The sequence below is a fragment of the Xiphophorus couchianus genome, chromosome 22, assembly GCF_001444195.1.
Source record: "Xiphophorus couchianus chromosome 22, X_couchianus-1.0, whole genome shotgun sequence".
Taxonomy (NCBI): domain Eukaryota; kingdom Metazoa; phylum Chordata; class Actinopteri; order Cyprinodontiformes; family Poeciliidae; genus Xiphophorus; species Xiphophorus couchianus.
Genome location: NC_040249.1, coordinates 11,211,578 through 11,232,616, shown reverse-complemented (window position 1 = coordinate 11,232,616; position 21,039 = coordinate 11,211,578). Strand labels below are relative to the sequence as shown.

The 21,039-nt window shown below is 39.7% G+C and overlaps 1 protein-coding gene across 5 annotated transcripts in view; it reads left to right on the top strand.

Moving 5' to 3' along the window:
• mark1 (MAP/microtubule affinity-regulating kinase 1) overlaps nt 1-21,039 on the top strand; it is a 56,995-nt gene that overhangs the window by 7,406 nt on the left and 28,550 nt on the right. For all 5 annotated transcript variants that reach the window (XM_028006530.1, XM_028006529.1, XM_028006532.1 and 2 more), the window contains exon 3: nt 3,906-3,959. In XM_028006530.1, the coding sequence (XP_027862331.1) occupies nt 3,906-3,959 (54 nt within the window). The remainder of the gene's footprint in view (nt 1-3,905; nt 3,960-21,039) is intronic.

Sequence of the window (21,039 nt, the reverse complement as noted above, 5' to 3'; positions counted from 1 at the left end):
TGTAGTTTAACCTTAACCCCTTTCCTTATTCTGTTCTGAATTGTGAATGGACATCATGATGCAGGTAGCTATCAAAGTGGCTGCCGCATTGTGCAAATCTGCCACTAAACTTTTTATCTGTCAGGTCTTTCAGGAACAATTGAAGAAGGGGAAAAAAAAACTGCCTTCAGAATAACAGCCCACAGTTTTCAAATGCGTAACCCCTCTCTTTTTGGGGCCAGGTGCCATAGTTTGCTACAGTCTTTCAGCACTCCGTCTGAACGTTAAACTCGTTTCCATAATTAGACCCATGCAGGTATTTGTTTTTTTCTGCAGGTGACTGAATATACTTGAAGATTTGTTTCCATATTTTTTTGCCAGGACTTGCAGGGAGAAGATATTAACTTGCAGCTAAAAAATTAAACATTTGCTCCAACCACTAAACACTTCATGTCCTGTCACATATAAATAGATAAGCACAAGATGCAAATTTGGCTACAAACTGTTAAAACGTATCAGTCTTCCATACTTATGCATGATTATGCTGTTTATTTAACTGCTATCCATGTTCAGTTTATTGCAAACTAAACATATTGAAATGTCTGCAGACACAGTAAATATTTAGCTTTTCTTTTGAATTTTGAATTCTTGTGCAACCACAGCAAAAAATAATAGACATCTATATTGAGATGGGTTTATAATCTTTTTCTGTCTGTTAACTTTATTTAAGGGCACTACTGTAGCATAGTTTTTAAAACACTTAATATTTAAATCTCTGCTGTTTAGAATCTCATATTTCTCACATACAGCACACAGAGCAACTTAAATGAGTGGAGATTTGCAAAAAAGAATGCAGAGTTGCAGGAGTTCATGTCAATATGGAGGAGCTAAAATCAATATTATATTTGCAAGAGAAGCTTGCATTCATTATTCATAATCTGCTTTGATCTGCAGCTGAGAGTAAGAAACATTATGTGCATCTTGTGCATTTGATGTGTTGTAACGCTAATATTGATTTCAAATACTGCTGTCTCTTTTTAGTAGCAGGGATGCTGATCTTTTCATTGTGTAACTGTGTCCTAAATCATGTACCAGTGCTTGTGTAGCAAGAGCTCAGATGAAAATAGGCGCAGCACAACATTTGAGGTGCCTTCAGCACTTAAGTGGTGACACGACAAAATTTTCCCTCCACGTCTTCCGCTTGACTCTGCACGTGTTTTAGATGCGTGCACGATGACGGGGCCGGCGTTCGGTGCCGAGCATATGGCCGCTGAGTTACAAACGATCTGCATAATTAACAGAGATGCACACTGGCCTTCTGTCACTATGGAGTTGAATTATTCACCCCCAGACCATTGGCGTGAGCAGACGGATGCAGCACGTTTAATGCAAACTTTGTGTCATCCATCCACGTCATTGTCAAATGAGATTAAAAGGATTATATCAGAACATTGTGTAACAATGAAAACGTCTCCTGCAAAGTGAAAAATGCCGGAATGAGAGGGAGAGGATCATTTTTAACATTCAACAGGCCAACATTTAAACTCTTAACACGGTTCGCAGGAAGTTGAAAGTCTCAGAGAATATCTCCCCACCTAAGATGAACTGCAAACAGACCCCACCTGTCCACTTTGTTTCTTTACTCTGTGAGCCTTGGCTCTCTTTCTGCCTATGCAGGACTGTGTTTCGTTCACCTTCTCCACAACGGCGTCATTATGGGGTGTAGCTTCAGGCATTTGAAGAAATTGAATCTCGGCGCTGGTCTTGGGGAAACCCTGTTTGTGATGAATAACCTGCATTCTCTGTGCCATGACTCAGCATTTTACTTGCTGTTTTTTTCCCCCTTAATGTGCTGCTTGGGGTCTGAGGCACAATCTGCACCCACGAAGCATGCATATTAGGCTCTCAGAAGGCCCCAGTTAAAGTCATTAAAAGTTGTAATTATGGCTGTCATACTATCTCCAGAAGCAGTTTGTCTTACAATTGAACTTACACAGGGACAAAGGAAGTCTGGAAGATGGTCTCATAATTAAACCAAGCTTTTAATTTCAAACAATGACCTGAAAAAGGAGAACCTCTATCCCCATAAAACAATGTTAAACATGCAATAAAATAAATAAACCTGTGCTGTCGTTTCCTGTGTGGTATTTTTATTTGAAGATGAGAAATGTTTACTTCAATTTTAATTCATTTATTAATTAATATTTATTAATTGCCAGTTCACAAAATCAGCACATTTTACAAGATGAACAGGTCTGATTCATATCAGTTATATAGAATGCAATCCTCCAAATTCAAATTCATTAAAATTCATTCCTTTACAGTCGGATAGTCAGATTTTTGTCTAATTATATACAGCTAATATTTTTTACAGTAGAGCCCAATTAAGTCGACTGGTAAAAATTTATCTCAGGAATCCCAGCAGATCGCATCAATTCTTTGACTTTGATCCTGAGCAAGAACAGAGTGACACTTTCTCTTAACAGGAAGAACACATGCATCTGCACAGCATTATGAAGGGTTATAAATGAATTGTGCTAGTGTTCTTTTAAATGCAAACATGTGCCCTAGTAGGCTAAACAACTGGTTTAAACCAAGATTGCACACGATGAAAAGGAACACCACTTTAATAAAAAAATAAACACTTTAACTGCTTACCTACTTGCTTCAAGCCATTAGTAAAGCATATTGTGTATGCTGTCTGATTTTATTGAGTTCTGAGTTGCATCAGTTCATCACTTTTGTGTACAGTCAGCTGTACACAAAGGTTGGAGGAAAAGGAGAAACATTAAAAATGATGATTAGAGCTGTTTGGAATTTTTTCAAGAAATGAAAAATAGAATAATAAATAATCCTCAATCTTTGCTTTTTTTGAAGTAGTGCTGTTCAGTTCAATTCAGCTGGAATCCTGCACATGTTGGAGCTTTCCCTGTCTGAACACCTGATTTAAGTGAATTGGTCGTTAGCAGTCTCCTGCAGAACTTGATAGCTTAGCAGGTAATTCAACTAGTAGATCCCTGTGTGCTAAAGCATGGAAACCAGAGAAAACATGCAGAACTCTGGCCCCTGAGGACCAAACAGCAAGTTTTTTTAAAACATTGAAAAGGAACAAGTCAATCAGATATAAAAACATAAATGTAACAGTTTCAACTCTTGCCCTTTCCATGAGCTTTAGTATGTTAATTTTCAGATATCTTTTTATGAAGATGAGATTATTTTTTTATTTTTAACTGCAAAAATGTGGGAGGCCAATAAAGACCATCAACCTCTGTCGCCTCTAAGCACCCAACATTATCCAACAGATCAGTACTGCATTACCTTTACCCTGAGACATGGCTAAAATTGATTTTGGCCTAATTGTCTGTGGTTGGACCACAAAACAGCTGCTATTCATAACAATTTTGACACTTAGCTCTTTGTGGTAGGGGAAAAAAACACTTTAAGTAGTTGTTTTTTGTTCAGGGACAATAGGCTTGTATGCATTTCACAAGCACTCGAGTGTAATCGCATCAGATTGTTGAAAGTGCTCTGTCAATCTCTAATCAGCATATTGTGTGGGCTCGCCGGTGACTCTGCAGTATTGCTCAGCTCGTGGTTTTGTGAAAGCTGCTGAGCTCTGAGAAAGTGAGGAGAGTGTGTCTGTTTCGCTGTGCACTTTGGGGTGATTATGGCGATGGAGAGATCAGCCTGCTGCCAGAAGTCAATCTCTGCACTGACCTGACTGCTGTACATGTATAGTTGACCTGACTGCTGTATATGTATGGCTTACCTATATTAGTCCAGTGTATGTATTCTGCTTTTTGTCTGTGCTGACAGAATATTCATACTATGTAGAACAGAATTTTCTTTTACACCAAAAAAAAAAGAAGAAAGTTTTAATCTTTTTAATTAGCTTCTCTTTTTTCCTTCTTTCTTTCTTCCTCTAGGTAGCGGTGAAAATTATAGACAAAACCCAGCTGAATCCGACCAGTCTACAGAAGGTGAGTTGGTGTTGTATCGCCACTTGGAAACACTAATGTCTTGGTTACAGCACTCACAGTCTTTTCCATTAGTCATTCCCAGACTCCTGCTGCTCTGTTTCTCTGCTCTTTGAACTTAGGATGCGCTGTTTTACATAATGTAATCAGATGTAGTCAGGAGAGACCACAAGGCACGTTTAAACCTCAGTCTCCCTGCTTTTTCGCTCTTGGCTCTGTTGATTTGTGGAGAAGAGGGGCTAAAAATACACCTGCTGGCCTGGTTGTCACTTGTCTGGCAGTCAGGACCAATTAGAACAAAGAGCTTGGACAAATTGCCAAGTCACAGTTGTGATCTTTCAGCTGATTACACATACATGGTTCCATATATCTATACATATAAAGTTGAATCTTACGGTAGATTAGATTTTGTGGAATGAAAGCAGTTGCTGCTGCATTTTCCATGTACCATCACCTACTGTAAGTCTAAAAATAAACCATGTGTGCAAGGATCTGAGGAATTCATCTCATGGTCGTGACTTTGTCCTAGCCGTGCTCACTCTGGCTGCTCTTTGTCTTTCTGTGCCTTTTTTCTGTAATAACAGGAAAAAAACCTTATTGTACATTCAGTGGAGCCATAGAATTTATAGTGTCTTCTGCATTTACTGCACCACTGGTGAAAGTGTGTAAATTATTTTAAACAAATCACACTGGAAAACGGCAACCAAAAATCTGAATCATATAATTTGGGTACATTTGTAAAAATAATAATAATAAAAAAATCCACATTTAGAAAAATAACTCAACAAACTTACCAGTTCCACAGTTATTGTACAGATATTTGCCTGTGTGATCTTAATGAGGAGTCAGAAACCTTTCCAAGCCAAGAAAACATTAAATTTGCCTATGGCTGCATAAGTTAATGGGCCTTTGGAAAAATAAAAAATGACAAGCTTTTATAAGTCTAAAATTTTTTAAAAGTTAAAGTACCGTACCAATTTGTTATTGTTCTTCTAGGTTTTAGAACAAAAATAATTACATCTTTACACAAGATGAATGTTTTACTGATTAGGACCTTCAATGTTTTTTAGAAAATACAGAGAAAAGCACTTTGTATGTGGTACAATGACAAAAACAGAATATTAAATAAGCTTTTTTTATTCCCTTGCACCATTAGTGCACCTCCATTAATATATTTATATGAAAATATTTAATAAAATCTCACATAAAACTCCTTAAACTACAAGTGTACTTTTTTACATGTCAAAATACTGATCCATTTCATTGCAGTTTTTACTAGCCTGGAGGGTTCTTAAAATGCTTTACCAGTACCTTTTTAGATATTTGTCTGAACATCTGTGAGCAGTTATCATTGAAATTCAGACATTTGTTGGTGTTGCAAAGAAAAGTTGGTTTCCAAGGTTAATGCAAACTGTTTAACTGATTTAGAGCTATTAACTACCAGTAGGTAAAAAAAAAGAAAAAATATTTAAGCATATTGAACTTTGGTTCATCAGAAAACTCTCCAAAGAGAAGTGCAGGAAAGTAAACTTTCCAGAAAAAGCTGAAGTGGAGAACAGTGAGCCAGGAACAATTAGTGGTGTCTCCATGTGGCTAACTACTATTAGAAATGCAAGCTAATAATATGTTTCTTCTCCACTTTATTTACTCTCAAAAACTGTAACAGTTCTGTATAGAAAGCTGCATATTGCTGTGTTTATGCAGAGTTTCATGAGAAACCAATTGCCAAAAGTACAAATTATCTGTTTTTACTGTGTTTATCACCAAGTTGTATCTGCCATATTGGATTTTGAGGTTTGGTCTGGGGAGAATACTCAAACTTTCCCACTAAAAGTTAAATGACTTTCCTTTTAATTCTTTTTATTATTCCAACATGAAAATGTGGAATTTCCGTCCTTGAAATCTATTGACTGCACTGTAGCCTTTAACCAATAGTAGATCCTCTTCATAGTCGGGTCACGCTGAGGCGATTCCCATAGTGAAACACCTCACTCTGTTATCAAAGATCCAGGGATTACGTTAAGTAACCCAACATTTTACTTCAAATTCACCTGAAGTGTTTGTTGCTGAAAAGCTGATTCTTGTTCTCATTCAGCTAAGTGCACTGTTCCAGTAAAGTGACACTGTTCCATGACATTTTGAATTCCCCATGTTTACACTTTCAATGGTTGGACTGATGAGACTTTTTATTTTCTGTCAACATGACTGAACAACAACGTGGAATGTGTATAGTGTATAATGCTTAGTATGGAGACTTGGTCTTTGATGCATTCCTCTAATGGTGAGCTTTGGACATTTTTTTCTCTCCCATACCATCCTGGTGGTGGCAAAATAAACACAGGTCTTCACCCAGAATGTGGCTGAAAGAAGTGAGCATATTACTTACCTCATGTTGTGTTTATTCCTCATGGAAACGGACAATCCTGAATTGCAGAACACTGGTTCCTAGAAACTTAAAAACTTAAGTCTTCATTAGAAGAAATGAAAAAGACTTCATAAAATGTTTCAAGTAGGCTTATTCGAAAGAAATATATGGTTAAACATACTGCTGTTACTGTGGTTTCCACTTATGTTTCCAAGGCCAGAAAGACTGAAAAACACGACTCCCTTAAAGCAGTTTAAATAAACATCAATTAATTTATTCAAAATCTCTTCTAATTCTTTGCATTTTTCTGAGAAAAGGAAGTCAGTCAGAGAGAAATTATAGTGATTATAATGAAGTGCCGTTTTTTTTTTATTTTTTATTCTGAGACATTTCCACCACTGTTATGTTCCTGGCAGTCTTCTTCACCATTAATAAACATCTATGATTGTGTTAGATCCTAATGAGATCCCACTGCTACTTCTTAGCCAATCAGTGCGATCCAAGCTGACAGAAAGAAATTTCATCGCCTGAGATCTTTTGTTGGATCCTTTGCTGTGTGGCTTCTAATCTGTGTGGTGGGGATCTCATTGAAATTCTGCTCATAAGGTGACTCAACCAGTTTGGGCCTCGTTGAGGTCGCGGATGATTTTGTTTTCTGCTGCCGGTGTTGTCCGCTGCCTGGTGATGATGCACGCAGTAGGTCATGTGTACCATGCGAGCGTGTGCACCAATCAGGAAGGCTGTGATCAATTATTCAGTGTGCCTTTCATATATCAGCTCAATATGGAGAACTCTTATAGCTTTTTATGGAAGATGAGATGGGATTGATGCCACAGCATGAGCACACACGTGAGTGTGTGTGCAGATATGTTTCTTTTGTTCGCTTGCTTCTCTCATATCAATTTGAGGTAGTTGTGTTTCTGCCTGGCATGTGCACATTGTTATCCATTATGATATCCTCCACTCTGTGCTGTAGGTTTTTGTAATAGTATACAGATGTGCAATCTGCAATGCAGAAGCCTGTCTTTTAATGCAGCAGCCATCTCCTGGACTGAATCGATTGTCTCGCTGACCCTCCCTGTCCTGTGCTATGCTCGTGAAAGCTTTACAGCGGCTACAGTAAAGAGAGCCTTCAACTCCAACCCAGTTTTGCTTAGTTGCCTTTCTGATGTTGATGCATTTAAATGAAGCTTGTAAAAAACAATGCAGAAAACTGACTGATCACTGGCCTCCTTTACTGGTTTGCAGGGTTTTCCAGTACTTTCCCAATTAATGCCTTGATTTATATTAGATAGACATTCTCTAAATTGAAAATAAAGCTCATCCATAAATACAGCTTTTCTTTAGCTGGTTTTTTGTGTCCATCGGTTATTTTTGGTTGTTTTGTTGGAGGCTGTATTCTAATTAAAAAGTCTAGACATAATTAATTTCAGTTCAGTCCCCAAAGCTGTTTGGGCTCGTTGTTCTCACACTGTGACCTTTACAATAGTAGGGGAGTGACAAAAGAATTTCAAATTTAAGAGGGCATATTCAATATATCACTGACATATTAGTTTAGTTGAGTCATAGAAAAATGTCAATGATAAAAGATGACTAAATTGTTTATAGGGATGGGAGTAAGAAAAATTTATTTTTCTGATGCTTCTAATGCAGATGTGGACGATTCGGACTTGATTAACAAATCTCAAATTGATTATCTTAACATTCCTTTATATTTAGTTTATGGTGAGTATCAAATGCAAAGATATGTGATATGTAACATCACATATCACAAGATATGTGATATGCAAAGATCTGTGAGAAAATGCAATCCATTTTCTCACAAATTTCCCACATTTTGCTCATGATGAGATCCATTCCTACAGGATGTGAGAAAATGAAAAATAAAATGTAAACCTTCTGAAACATAATCAAAACAGTTCACCAAGTTCCTAAATATTCCTGAAGCTTTCTGCTACAAGCATTACAAGTAAAATTTCTGAAATGCTCTTTACTTTTCAGATTTGAAAGTTCTTTTCATTGAGTTATTTTACTTCAGAACAATTTGCTCATTACATCTAACTCAACTTAAGGCAGCAAATTAATGTAAGACAATCAGAATCTGCCTCTATCTCAGGGTGTTATTTCCTCATTTGACTGGTTAGCTGTTTGTATTCGTTCGGACAAAGGCTCCCTGTCCCTTAGTGTGGGCTGCACTCGTGATGAAGGATATGAGAGATGAAAACATGTCAATCTATCATTAACATAAACTACAGACACTAAAAGACTAATTAGTGAGAAAAGTAGACCAGCAGAGAAAAAACATCTTTTATATGTCAGCCCGTACCTTGAATCTTCCAATTGACTTCAGGTTCATCTGAGCCAAATCATAGCCCTCATTATTTTCTTGGCAGTGTCTCAGTGTTGGCCATAACGCAGAGCACCTGACACCTTTGGAAACTCCAGAGGGGTGTCAGTTATGACATATGGTGTCAATGTAACAGGCTGCTGGTAGCTGTATGCTTTTCTTTCTTTTCTCAGTTGTTATTGTACTTGATATGAACCTTTCCTATATATGTTTTATCCTTATAGCTTTTAAAAGACTGGTTGAGTCTGAGAGAGTTTTTACACGAATTATTAAGGAAACCTCTTTTCTTTTTTTTAGACCGTTCCTAATTCTGTTGCTGATTATTCATCTGGTTTTTTAAAGCTCTGACTGGATGATGGTGGTTTTTTTTAGCACTAAACTTCATCCATCCATCCATTTTCTGTACACCCTTGTCCCTAGTGGGGTCAGGAGCGGTGCTGGTGCCTATCTCCAGCGAAGGTTTCGGGCGAGAGGAGGGGCCTGGACACCCTGGAACTGGTCGCCAGTCTGTCGCAGGGCAACACAGAGACAAACAACCGTGCACACACACACTCACACCTGGGGAAAATTCAGAGAGACCAATTAACCTGACAGTCATGTTTTTGGACTGTGGGAGGAAGCCGGAGTACCCGGAGAGAACCCATGCATGCACAGGGAGAACAAGCAAACTCCATGCAGAAAGACCCCGGGCCGGGAATCAAACCCAGAGACGTCTTGCTGCAAGGCAACAGTGTTAATTTATAGACTTCCTAACATGAGTGTTTGTCATCATATATTAATATAGTTGGGAACAGAGGGATGTGTGTATGTGTGGGTGTGGGCATTAATTCTTTGAATTAATGGTTGCTAAACTTGACTTCCAAAGAGCTGATTTTGTTTTCTAGATGAGGTCAAAGGTCAAGAACAGCTTATTTACAGTAAACACCTTCTATGTCCTAAAGACATATGATTGATGTAAACAATGTCAATAGTTCAATAACACCATTATAAAGCGCCTAAAAATCAACTTTGTTAAATATTTTTGTAAAAACAAGACCAGAGAAATTAGTAAATTTCTCTGCTATCATTCATGCTCTCATTTGATAGCATGAAGGTAGCTGCGCAATAGGTACACAATGCCCTAAAACTGACCAATTAATACAAGAATTGTACACTTAAGCTAATAATTTTTTATTATTTTTTAAATAATGTTTACATCTCTTAATCTGACTTGGAAGTTAATGAGACATTTTGTATTCATGGTTAAATCTGGTGCGCTGCTTTTCCTTTTCTTGTTGTATGGTCTTTGTGGGAGTGCTGTATCTGATTTGGCAGCATGACTTTTCCACTCACCGCTAGTGGTTGCTCTTTCATGTTAGCCTGTCAAAATGCCACTGATCTTTCGTTTGTGGTCCCAAAGGAGCCGGGCTGTGGGCTCACCATCTGGCACAGCAAGCGGGTCCTATATGGGCTCATTTATACATGCAGATAAAGCTGCATGACACATTGGACTGGCAGATCCTCGTTGAGAGCAAGTCACGGTTATAGCAACATTTCACACACATGCTCACATTCCTGCCCCTGTGTGCTACCATTCATTTGCTAATCTAGATGGATGAGTATCATTGTTCTAAACTGACAAGTAATTTTGTATCTGTGCTGTGTCGCAGCACATAATAAAATCTATTATTAAAAATGATTGCTTTTTATCTCTTTTTTTTTATCTCCTGGTGTTTTCACCTCTATTTTTCTGTTTTAATAACCGCTTTAAAGAAGTGAATCATGAGTTAAAAATAAACCTCGGTTCTGATCCTTCATGGCTCGTTGGCCCTGGTCTGAGTTTATAGTGGTCAGGACAGGAAATGAGATCAGCTGAGCTTTCTAAAGCTCCTCCTTACAGCCACCGCAGGAAACGCATCACATGTCATCTGTGATCCGGGCTGTTGACGTTGTCAAGGTTTTAAGGCGTTTTGCCCCTAAAATAGGCCCTTTGGTTAATCTCCTCTTCCACTAAGCAAATGCTGTACTCATCCCACCAGCCACTGCACTCTCATCTGATCTGTAAATAAACCTAAAGCAATAGAAAGTCCAGTATCAGTTTTAAGTGCTACTGATCTACTTTACAATGTCTGAGTTTGGGAGGTTGCGTTTCTTTTCTGCCTGCTGCAAAAAGCCCACTGTGGGGTCAACCTCTCATAATGGCTGTTGTTTACGTCTGTCCTCCTCCTGCCACTCGGCATTAGCCAATGAAATGCTGCCCAGCTCATTGGCTAGAGGAGCTTTGGTCTTGACCAGATGAGTGGAATGTGATTAGGCAGACAGAACTGTTGTCTGAATCATAGTACAAAATCAAATGTTGGAGCTGCTAAGATATGCAGCCAATCACATGTCTGATGACATTTAGAATGCTGCCTGACTTCAATAAGTCTAATCTATTTAAACACGTTACACTGAGAGAGCGTTTTCTTTCTAATATTGTTGGAGGTTAATAAAGGCATTGCTGGAGCAGATGAAAACAAAGTAATTCGTTTTTTATTCTGGTTTTATTTTTAGTTCCTCAGGAGTCGAGGACAGGTTAAGACATTCATGTCAATGTCGGACAGAAAAGATTGTTTTCTTCTGGCTGATGCAGTTTTCCAATTTTACTTTAAGTCCGACCTCTGGATTTTGACCAATTACTACTTTTTTTGTTCTAAAGCCTATATCACCTGCTTCTGTCAAACCTCTTCTCTCTACTTCACTAATAATAGTGTCCAAAACCTTTTAGCTCAACAAGAAAGAGCAATATATGCTAAATACAACCCCAAAAACTGACAAAAAAATACACAGTCGAAAATCTCTTAAGTAATCTGTAACTAAAAGAAAATCCTTCTTTGTGATCTGCCATTCCTATTCTGAAGTCTCATTCAGAAATGCTCCTGTGCTTCCCTCATTTATTTGAAGAACACAGTGTGCTAGCTGCCATTCCTCAGAAAATGTCCAGCTATGGAGACATAAGAAATGCTTCACAGTAAAAGTCACAATGAATGTTGTAATTAGCTTCACCTTTCTGAGTTTGGGAGGGGAGTTTTGACATATTTTGCACAATGATCTTGTTGGAAAAAAGTATAAAACAGTTGTAAACTTTAGAAATTATTCCTCGAGCTTTAAAAACGTTCAGATAAGTTTCCATATGGAAATATCAGTATCCCGCCTGCTGATCAACGATCACAGTTTGACTTGTGCATGTCTGTCAGATGTGCTTTTTATTTCTCTGCCTGTTTGTCTCACTGCAACTGCAAATGGGATTTATTTACTGCTGTGATGTTTTTTAAGTACCATTAGCACACATTCAAACAGAAACCCGTTGGATGGAGGAGGGTTTGCAGGCTCCTCGTTCTATCAATAATCTCCACGTTGAACGAGCAGCTGTGCAGCTGCCATGACTGAAATAGTGCAGCCTGTTCCTGTAAGTGTCCCCTGTCAGATATCCTCTGTTCTGCTCCTCCTGCATGCGGACTCTGCTGTAATTAAGGCTAGTTTGGGTGCCTCTGGGTGGCTGGAAGTAGGTCACTGGCACAGACTGCACAGATTCAGGCACATTGAACATGGTGCGTCCTCTTAGAATATGCACTTTTCTTTTCAAATTATTATTTTTTCATTTATTAGCTAAATTGATTACTTTAATGCCTTCTTATTTCTGGGATAATGTAGCCCCTATGCAGTTACTCACTCACCACCATGCACACCTTCAGAACGCCTTTATTCCACACTGCAACTCCCCACTGTGTCTGTAGATATTATTGATAATGATAGCAGACCGGATCAAAGATCTCAAACTCATTATCTCCTGTCGGCCTTCATGGTGGCTACATCCATATTGAATGTGTATTGACGGGATCCTTGTTTGTTGTTGTTTTTCCACAGCCCCGCTCAGATTTGTTCTAATTTTTGTTTCCAAGTGGCTGCACACGTGCTTCCCATGTGAGGAGCTTTAGGGCAGTGACGCAAACAACATGCAGGGGGAGGGAGAGGACAAGACAGTGGAGATGAGAGCTCAAGATCCAATACGGACTTTTAAGTCCGCTATCCATAATAATAGAGATTCCTCTCCTGAGTGATGCTTGGCATGTCAAAGGACATGCAGTGACTTACATATGTTTGTCTCATCATGAGAGACATCTTCTGGGTTTTATGTCTGCGTGTTTCCACTCTAACTCACTTTGTTACCAACAGGGAACCTCTCAGGCCAGAGCAGCAGCTACTGAATATCGAGCAGGCTTTGCCACATAGGAGATGTTTGTTATTTAGAGCCACAGAGGGTCCTCTTAAAAAATTATGAGCAGATAGCAAAACTGTCTTATCTTTATAAACACTTTTTATGCTTTCAATACAAAACATAGATGTTGTTTGATTAATATGCAATACACTTAGTGATTAAATAGTATTTATAATAATCGTTTAACCCTTTATAATGAAACTTTTGCAAAATTACTAGGTTTGTTAATTAATTGGGGCCTTGAAAATATTTGTTTTACATAAATGTTTAATTTCTGCTGCGTTGAATAAAAACTGATGCATGAAGCTAGAAATACAACAATTAGGGTTTTTATGGAAGATGACTATGAGGTCTGGCCTGCAGATTATAGTGATGCTCGGCTTGATCAGCTCTAACTGGTAGTGTACCAGCCAGTCAGAAATTCAACAGTCTGATCTTGTTTTGATCACCATATGACAGCACTAATCAGTCGTACTAACAGCACTCTTTGGTGTGGAAGTTATTACCAGAAGAAAAGTTGGTCAGTTGGTCATTCCAGCATAAGTAAGGGGCCTAATAAATAAAGTTGGAGGAAGCACAAAACACGTCAAGGCCTTGCATGGGTACAAAAGCATAAGAGACACCAACACTTAAATAAGATAACAGAAAGGCTGAATGTGTTCCAGCATGAAAAAGTTTACAGTTTTATTCATTTGAGCTTTTTAATCTCCATTGTGGAACATGCCAAATTGGGAATTTGTATTGTTGGCAATCTTTTGGAAATCTAAGTTAATACATGATACTAAAGGTGGTTTAACATGTAATCATTTGGTATGTGATCATTTAGTCTTTGCTGTGAACTTTGTAAAGCAGTTTTACAATGACTGCTCTCTCAAAGTCTAATATTTGTAGCTTATGTGTATAAGAAATGTGTTCTATAATGTACTTTTTGCTTTGAGCTTTGTAAATGTCTGTTAGAAATTAAGGAAATATTATTTGCTTTATGAATGATCTATGAATAATTGTACTAAAAACTCCTATTTCTGTAAAGGAACCCACACAACTAATGCTTCCTTGTATTCTCAGTTGCTATGTTTCCATATCCAAAATTCCTTTATCGGATTGAAGTGTATTTTGATGATGTAATCAAAATGCATTGTTTATATGGGTACAAAGTTAATCTGGCCATGATGTGGGTTTACATGCACCAGGCTTTATTCAGAATGACAGTTCTAAAATTTTGCTAAAAAACACAAAAGAAAAAGAAGCTGTATTTCCATCTGTGCTGAACATGACAAACAAATGCAGTAACGAGTTCGTTCTGTGTCTTCTGAGAGCCCAGAATGGACCAGTGCCAGGTTCTAATAACAGATCTTACTGCACTCATTAATACAGGCTAAGCAGTATGTTGTTGGTCTTCCTTCTTTGCAGGATGAGAGAACATGAGGAAATAAGCATCTATCAAAGTTCAGTTCTGCCTCAAAATATGGGATTGTTGATTAGTAATGACTTTGCCAGAATGACATGATCAAAACAAGTCTCTACACTCATGCAGTTCAGTTTATCAGTTGCCATAAACCTTCCCTCTCGTTCGGATTGCAATTTTATTCCAATCGAGATGAATCCCATCACAATATTCTGATTGAGGCGTTGACATAAAATATTTTTATTTCAATTACTCATGTATATCTAAGCGTGCCTTTTTTTTGACATTTATCAGTTTAAAGAACAGAAAATCAGAACTCAAATGCATGGTCAGTGCACCCCCAATCTCTAAACTTTAAGTTCTGACTTTAAGTTCTTGCTGTTTATTGGTTTATTTATGTTGTACCAGTTTGTCTACTCACCTGGTTTTTCAGTGCTTTACATAATAATCAAAGGCAAAACTGGCAGATTTTGATTACTGGCTGACTAATTTGTGCATCACTACTTTATAAATATCTTATGATTGACTCAAAAAATCATTTATCATATTTTTCTCAAAAAACACTGCTTTGGATTCTATAAATCCCCTACTTATAAGCTTGTTCTCCTCTGAGTTTTCAGCTTTTTGGTAAGAAATGGTGAAGTCTGTGTCAAGAAAATCCGAGCTCATCCCACTTCCCCATGCTGGAGATTTTAGTTTAACAGTAATAATAAATAAAGTTATCTTTAAAATGAATCACTCAAGTGACATCAAGGCCCAACAGTAGACTTAAGTGTCAATAAAGTTAGTTTAACAGTAATAATAAATAAAGTTATCTTTAAAATGAATCACTCAAGTGATATCAAGGCCCAACAGTAGACTTAAGTGTCAATAAAATAAATCTGGTTGTGTGTGTTGTTTTTGTCTCATGCAAACTTTGCTTTAATTCTACATTTTTCTATCTAATCATAAGAAATCATAGTCAGTCAGAGAGATTCATGAAACAAGAAAAGCAGGTTTCCTGGAAAAAGAGGAAGTTTCCAGCCTGCAGATTTATAAAAATAGCTGAGACTATTCCTTAGTTTAAAGTATGAAAGTTTTAAAGAATGAAATCTAAACATTATTAGTAATTGGATAAGATTCAAAGTAAAATACTTATATGAATATTGGTTTACTTGTAATAATACACTTATATTTGTGGGAACTACAAGAAAAACAAGTAACTGTAACTTTAGTAGTAAATAATTAGAATCATGTATTATTCTTGGTTTCTTTTCAGAAAAACATCTGTAATAACTCACATTAAGATTATAATAAGAATAATTAATAAGTTATGGTTATAAAATCATAAATGAATGATAGATCAGAGAAGCTGAAGAAAATAAATGTGATATAAGTTATGGTTATAAAATTATAAATGAATGCTAAATCAGAGAAGCTAAAGAAAATAAATGTGATATAAATGTGATTTTGACATTAAACTTGAAATGGTGTAAGAAGGTGTAACTGCAATTAAACATCACTGATATGTTGGAGGTAGAGAGTAGGTGAAAGGTTGTGCAGGCAAGGGACACAGGAGGTTGAGCAACCCTGAGACATTGGCACAGACATCAGGAAATGTCTGTAAGACAGTGATGGATATGAGATCATCTGTCTAAGCAGACAGCAGGCGCACCAGGGGGGTGGATGAACCCTATATAAGGTGAGTGCAAAAGAGGAACCTTTTGTTGGATCCTCCGGGCAGCTTCGAGCCAAGATCGAGATGGACAAAGAACTCTGCAGCTGAAGAAGTGCCGGGGCCACGGAGCCGGAGACTGTCCTGCACATGGAGACCAACCCGTCTGTCCCACAATCTGTGGCTTCGAATCGCACTTCTCTCATCGGCTGGGTTCTGACCCCAAAGACAAAGATGAAGACAAAGACAAGGAAGAAGAACTGGTGCCTTTTTTCCTGCCAGCACCAAGTCCTGTGTGACCTCAGCATCCATGCGGAGAAGAAGCTCATCGGACCTGCGGAGATCCTGGCCTTCATCGATCAACTTCCTCCTCCTGCTGCCGCACCTTCTTCATCATCGTGCCAGGTCTGGGGTTCGAAACGCCAAACTCCGTCCGTCTCTCTCAAAGGTTCCCTTTTTTAGTTCTCAGTGTCAGCAGTAGGGAAAGATAGACTAGATGATTGATTTTACTTATTTGATTATTTCTGCTACTGAATTAAGCTGTACTGACCCTTGCAAAAATGCCTTACTAATAAAATATTTAGCATAAAGAAAATCTAAAGATGTTGTGGACATTCAGTTAACGAGTCACCTTAAAGTTCTTTGATGGTTGTAAAATAGCTGTGATGTTTGATTCTGGAGAGGAAGAGGTGGAAAATGTTTTTAGGTTGCTGGTAGCCCATATTTAAAACCTCATCCTTGGGACTCGCCCGAGTCACTAAAACCTACCTGGTTCAATAACAAATGCAAGTTGCAAAATAGAGAACGAGCGACCGTTAACAGGTGTGCTCTGTGAAACTAGTTGGCTGTAGGCTGCTCAGTCTGGCTAATTCACAGGGGGAAGAAGGGTGGGACACCTGGATGTAGGCCGTCAGATAACCAGGCGAATCGTTTCTCGAAACCAGCTTAAACAGAGTTTACTTCAGTTCTGGACAGGGTAAATCCCAGCAGATTTAGGAAACTCAACGGACCCGTTAGACGGAGAGCTGGTAGCACATCTCCCCTCTCAGAAGAGGAAGTACGAGAGTGAGAGAGTAGAGACAGAAAGGAGGGGGGGGGTGTTGCGCAACAACAAGTGGCGCCCAACGTGGGGCCCAGTCCAACGGAGTAGGAGGGCCCTATGGCCAAGTTAGTAAAAACAGATGTGAGGATCTGAATAGCTCACTTGGCTTGTTAACTCTTAAGGAATAGAGTTAATGGTGACTGATAAGGCCGTCAGTCACAACCCTTGCAGTAACTGTATGGCATACAGGTGAGGGAAGGCTCCTACTGAGGATAAATGACCGGATCCAGACAGTGAAGCTAGTAGCCAACATAGTCTAGACCCATCCCTGCTCGAAGGCTAAAGAGAGGCTTTGGGGGATAGACAACTCGAACCGACAGAGAGACGGAGTGATGGATGATCACTTCGAGGAGGAAAATCTGGGGAAGAAACCGGAGGAAGCCGGCCGTCCAGATCGTTTGGAAAAGGAGGAGACCTCAACAGAACTGCATCAGCTTCTACACAGCTACTGTGACTCAGACCTGAAGCAAGTGGGGAAGTTGGTTCCAAGAATGAGGAACTGAAACATCAACCCCTGACAAAGGAAAGCTGGCTCACTCTTGCTGGAGTGGTTCGTGATGTAATGCTGACCAGACCAGCCAGCAACCATGCAGAGGAGACGGAGAAAGGAGTCATCAGCCGACGATGGATGAGGAAGCACACCGCGTCCTCCACTGCAGCCATCGAGAAGACATCCGGCAACAGAGGAACAAACACCAGCAGCTGACATCATCACACAGACGCAGACATGGTTAAAGACATCCTGCTGGACCTGGAGCTTGAAATTGGGCCAGCACAACCCACCAGTAAGAAACGACCGTAAGAGACATCTGAGAAGCCAGAACAACCGGAATGGACAATCTACACCGATGGATCCAGAAAGGGGTCCGACCAGTCGGCATACTGGGGATTTATTCTGAAGCAGGATGGCAGAGAGAAATGCCGTCAGAAAGGAAAAGCTCCCGGTAGTGCTCAAGCCGGAGAAGTAACGGCAGTACTGGAAGGATTGCTGGAGCTGGTGAAAAGGAAAATCAAGAGTGCCAGGTTAGTAACTGACAGTTACTACTGTGCTCAGGCCCTTAGAGAGGACTTGGCCATTTGGGAAGAAAATGGTTTCGAGACTGCAAAGGGCAAGCCCGTGGCACACAAAGATTTGTGGAAAAAGATTGCTGAGCTAAAAATGCAGTTGGAGATAGAAGTTGAGCATCAAAGAGCACACACGCATGAGGGAGCTCATTGGCGTGGGAATGATGAAGTGGACTGTTATGTCCAACAAAGGTCACAGTCAAGAAAACTGGTATGAGGTTTGAGATCTATCCAGGTACACACAGAAAAAGGTGCATGAATGCCTGAAGGAAATAAAGCAATCTTGTGTTTTGATTTATAATAATTGAGTGTTTTGATAATGATTAAGTTGAACATGGATGAATACAATAGGTAAAATGACTGTATGTAAGTAATCACTGAATGATTCTGAAGTGTACGAATCATGATTTGTAATAACATGACAACAATGAAATAATTAAGGTTTGATGATTTATAATAAGTGAAAGAGGTGATTAATGCTTATGATTAATGCTTAATGGAAATCAGCACATAGTTTTTAATATTTGACTGTGTTTGAAAGTTAATCAGAGAAAAGCACATAGTTTTTAATGTTAAAAGGAAAAGGGGAAAAAGGAGAAGGGGAACTTGTGAGTTCCTGCTGTCGCAAGCAGTTCTGAACAGATGGCCAGACGCACAGGATGGGTGGGGCGGTATGGTTGGCTAAGAACAACACGCTGAGGAAAGGACGGTACTTTCCATCCCAGCCAGCAGACAGGAGGGGCCGAAACCACGTAAACTAACACTCCCCATACACATATATGGCAGAGAACTGTATATAAGCAGACGGAAAAGGAGAAGTTCTTGTTCTTTGTCTGCGGCACCGAAGTAGAGCTAACAGAAGAAGCAGGTCGTGGAAACAACAGCAGACCACACCCTGGAGCCACGGGGAAAGCTGAAGCTTCGTGCCACCAAAGGGAGACAAGTTCCAATCGTCCAACCCGGGTTCCTGATTCGATCGTCGGTCTTACCTCAACCCAAACATTGCAACAGACTTGGAGAAAGGACAAAGGTCCCGGAGGGATAAAAGAGTTGGGTTTTCAAAAGCAATTGAACCCTCTCTACTTTGCTTCCATTCTAAAGAGGATTTTTTCACACAAAGGATAAAGACTCAGACCAAGGTTTTCGGACGTTCCTGTTGCCAAAGATCCACCACCAACTGGGTATGAGTTGAACTCGCTTCCTAAAAAAGCTATCTCAGAATCTGCGACATAGGTTAGGGAAAGAGACAGGAGGGTATGATTGTACATGTTGATCTTATTATACTGCTCTTGACTTATATACAATTGATTATTGATTTGTATGTCACATATCCCTGCTTAAGCTTGCTTAATAAATTCTTACTCTAAAATTCTAATGAGGTTGGTGGACATTGGAATTAATTGAGTCATTTAATCACTTTTCAGTTCTTTTGATAAAGGTAAAACTAAGGTACATGGTTCTAGTGGTAAGGAGGCTTCATAATTTCCTTTGGCGAGAGTAAAATAATGACCCAGGGACTTACATCCAAGTCACTAAATTTAATCTAGCCGGTTCCAAGAGCAAGTTATATTTTAGAAAGCGAGCTACCGTTAACAGGAGTGGTTATTGGAATTACGCAGCTGTGAGGGCTACTCAGCTGACTGTTTCTTAACTGAAAAGGGTCGTAACTTCTGGATTGGAGGTAGTTAGAGCTAGACGAATCGCTTTCGACACCAGTTTAAATAGATTATCTCTTATAGATCTCTTTTAGGGTAATACCCAGGTCTTAGAGATTTTCCGGACCTGTTAGACAGAGAACTGGTCAGTAGTCAGCCCCGGAGGGTTGTGATGAAGTGGGCGGGGCTAGCTATTGCAGGATAACGGACATGGCGCCCAACGTGGGGCGGAGCCAAGTAGGCGGGCCCTAATAAACCAAGTCAGTAAAAACAGAAGTGTGATTCTGAATAGCTCACTTGGATGGTTAACTCTGAGGGAATAGAGTTAACGGTGACTGATAAGGCCGTCAGTCACAACCCTTGCAGTAACTGTATAGCATGCAGGTGAGGGAAAGCTTCTACTGAGGATAAGGGATAGTATCCAGACAGTGAAGCCAGTAGCCAACACAGCCTGGACCCATCCCTACTCAAGAGCGCAAAGAGAGGCTTTGGGGGATAGGCAACTCGAAGACAAAGACAACTATGGATGACGAAGAAAGGGGGGAACTGGATCCCCTGCAAGAGCCAGCAAAGGGACAAGAGGCAAGCAACATCAGCCGGGATGGAGAGAGTCATCAATCCCATCTTTCCCAATCCACATTATCACAATTGCCTGTATCGTTGATATTACTCGGTGATGGATTGGATTCCTGGATTGAGGTAATTAGGAGGGTTTTCTTTGAATCTCACTACACCATCAAAGAGGACATGGCACGGAACTTAATGAAGTACCTGGTGCAGACTCGGATATACTTTTGCACACAGCTTAAACATGGTCACCGACTGGGAGTCGTTAAATGCCCGGTAAAGATAACCAAGAAATCGGAGATCAGAGAATGGCTGGAATGGTTCGCTGAACTCCTTGAAGGATGGACGATTGGTGAGCTGCGGATGGTCTACAGCCCCTCCGAGAAATATGACAGCCTAGTGAAGACAGCTACATTGGCAGCAGGCATCGAAGGGATCCTGGTGAACCCTCTCACCAGTGGGGTGCGCAAATACAAAGAATATACCGAGGTTCTGCAGAGACTTTCGGCCTTCAAAGAGACCCGAGGAAAAGAGCAGGCCCCAGACAAAGCGGAATCGGAGGTGGCTGAGGCCCCCTCTCAACTGCCCAGCAGAGCCACAACACCGACTAACCAGCCGAAGCAAGATCAGCAGGACCTGATAGACCTGACGGAAGGCGATGACGATATCCCAGCTCGACCGGGAGC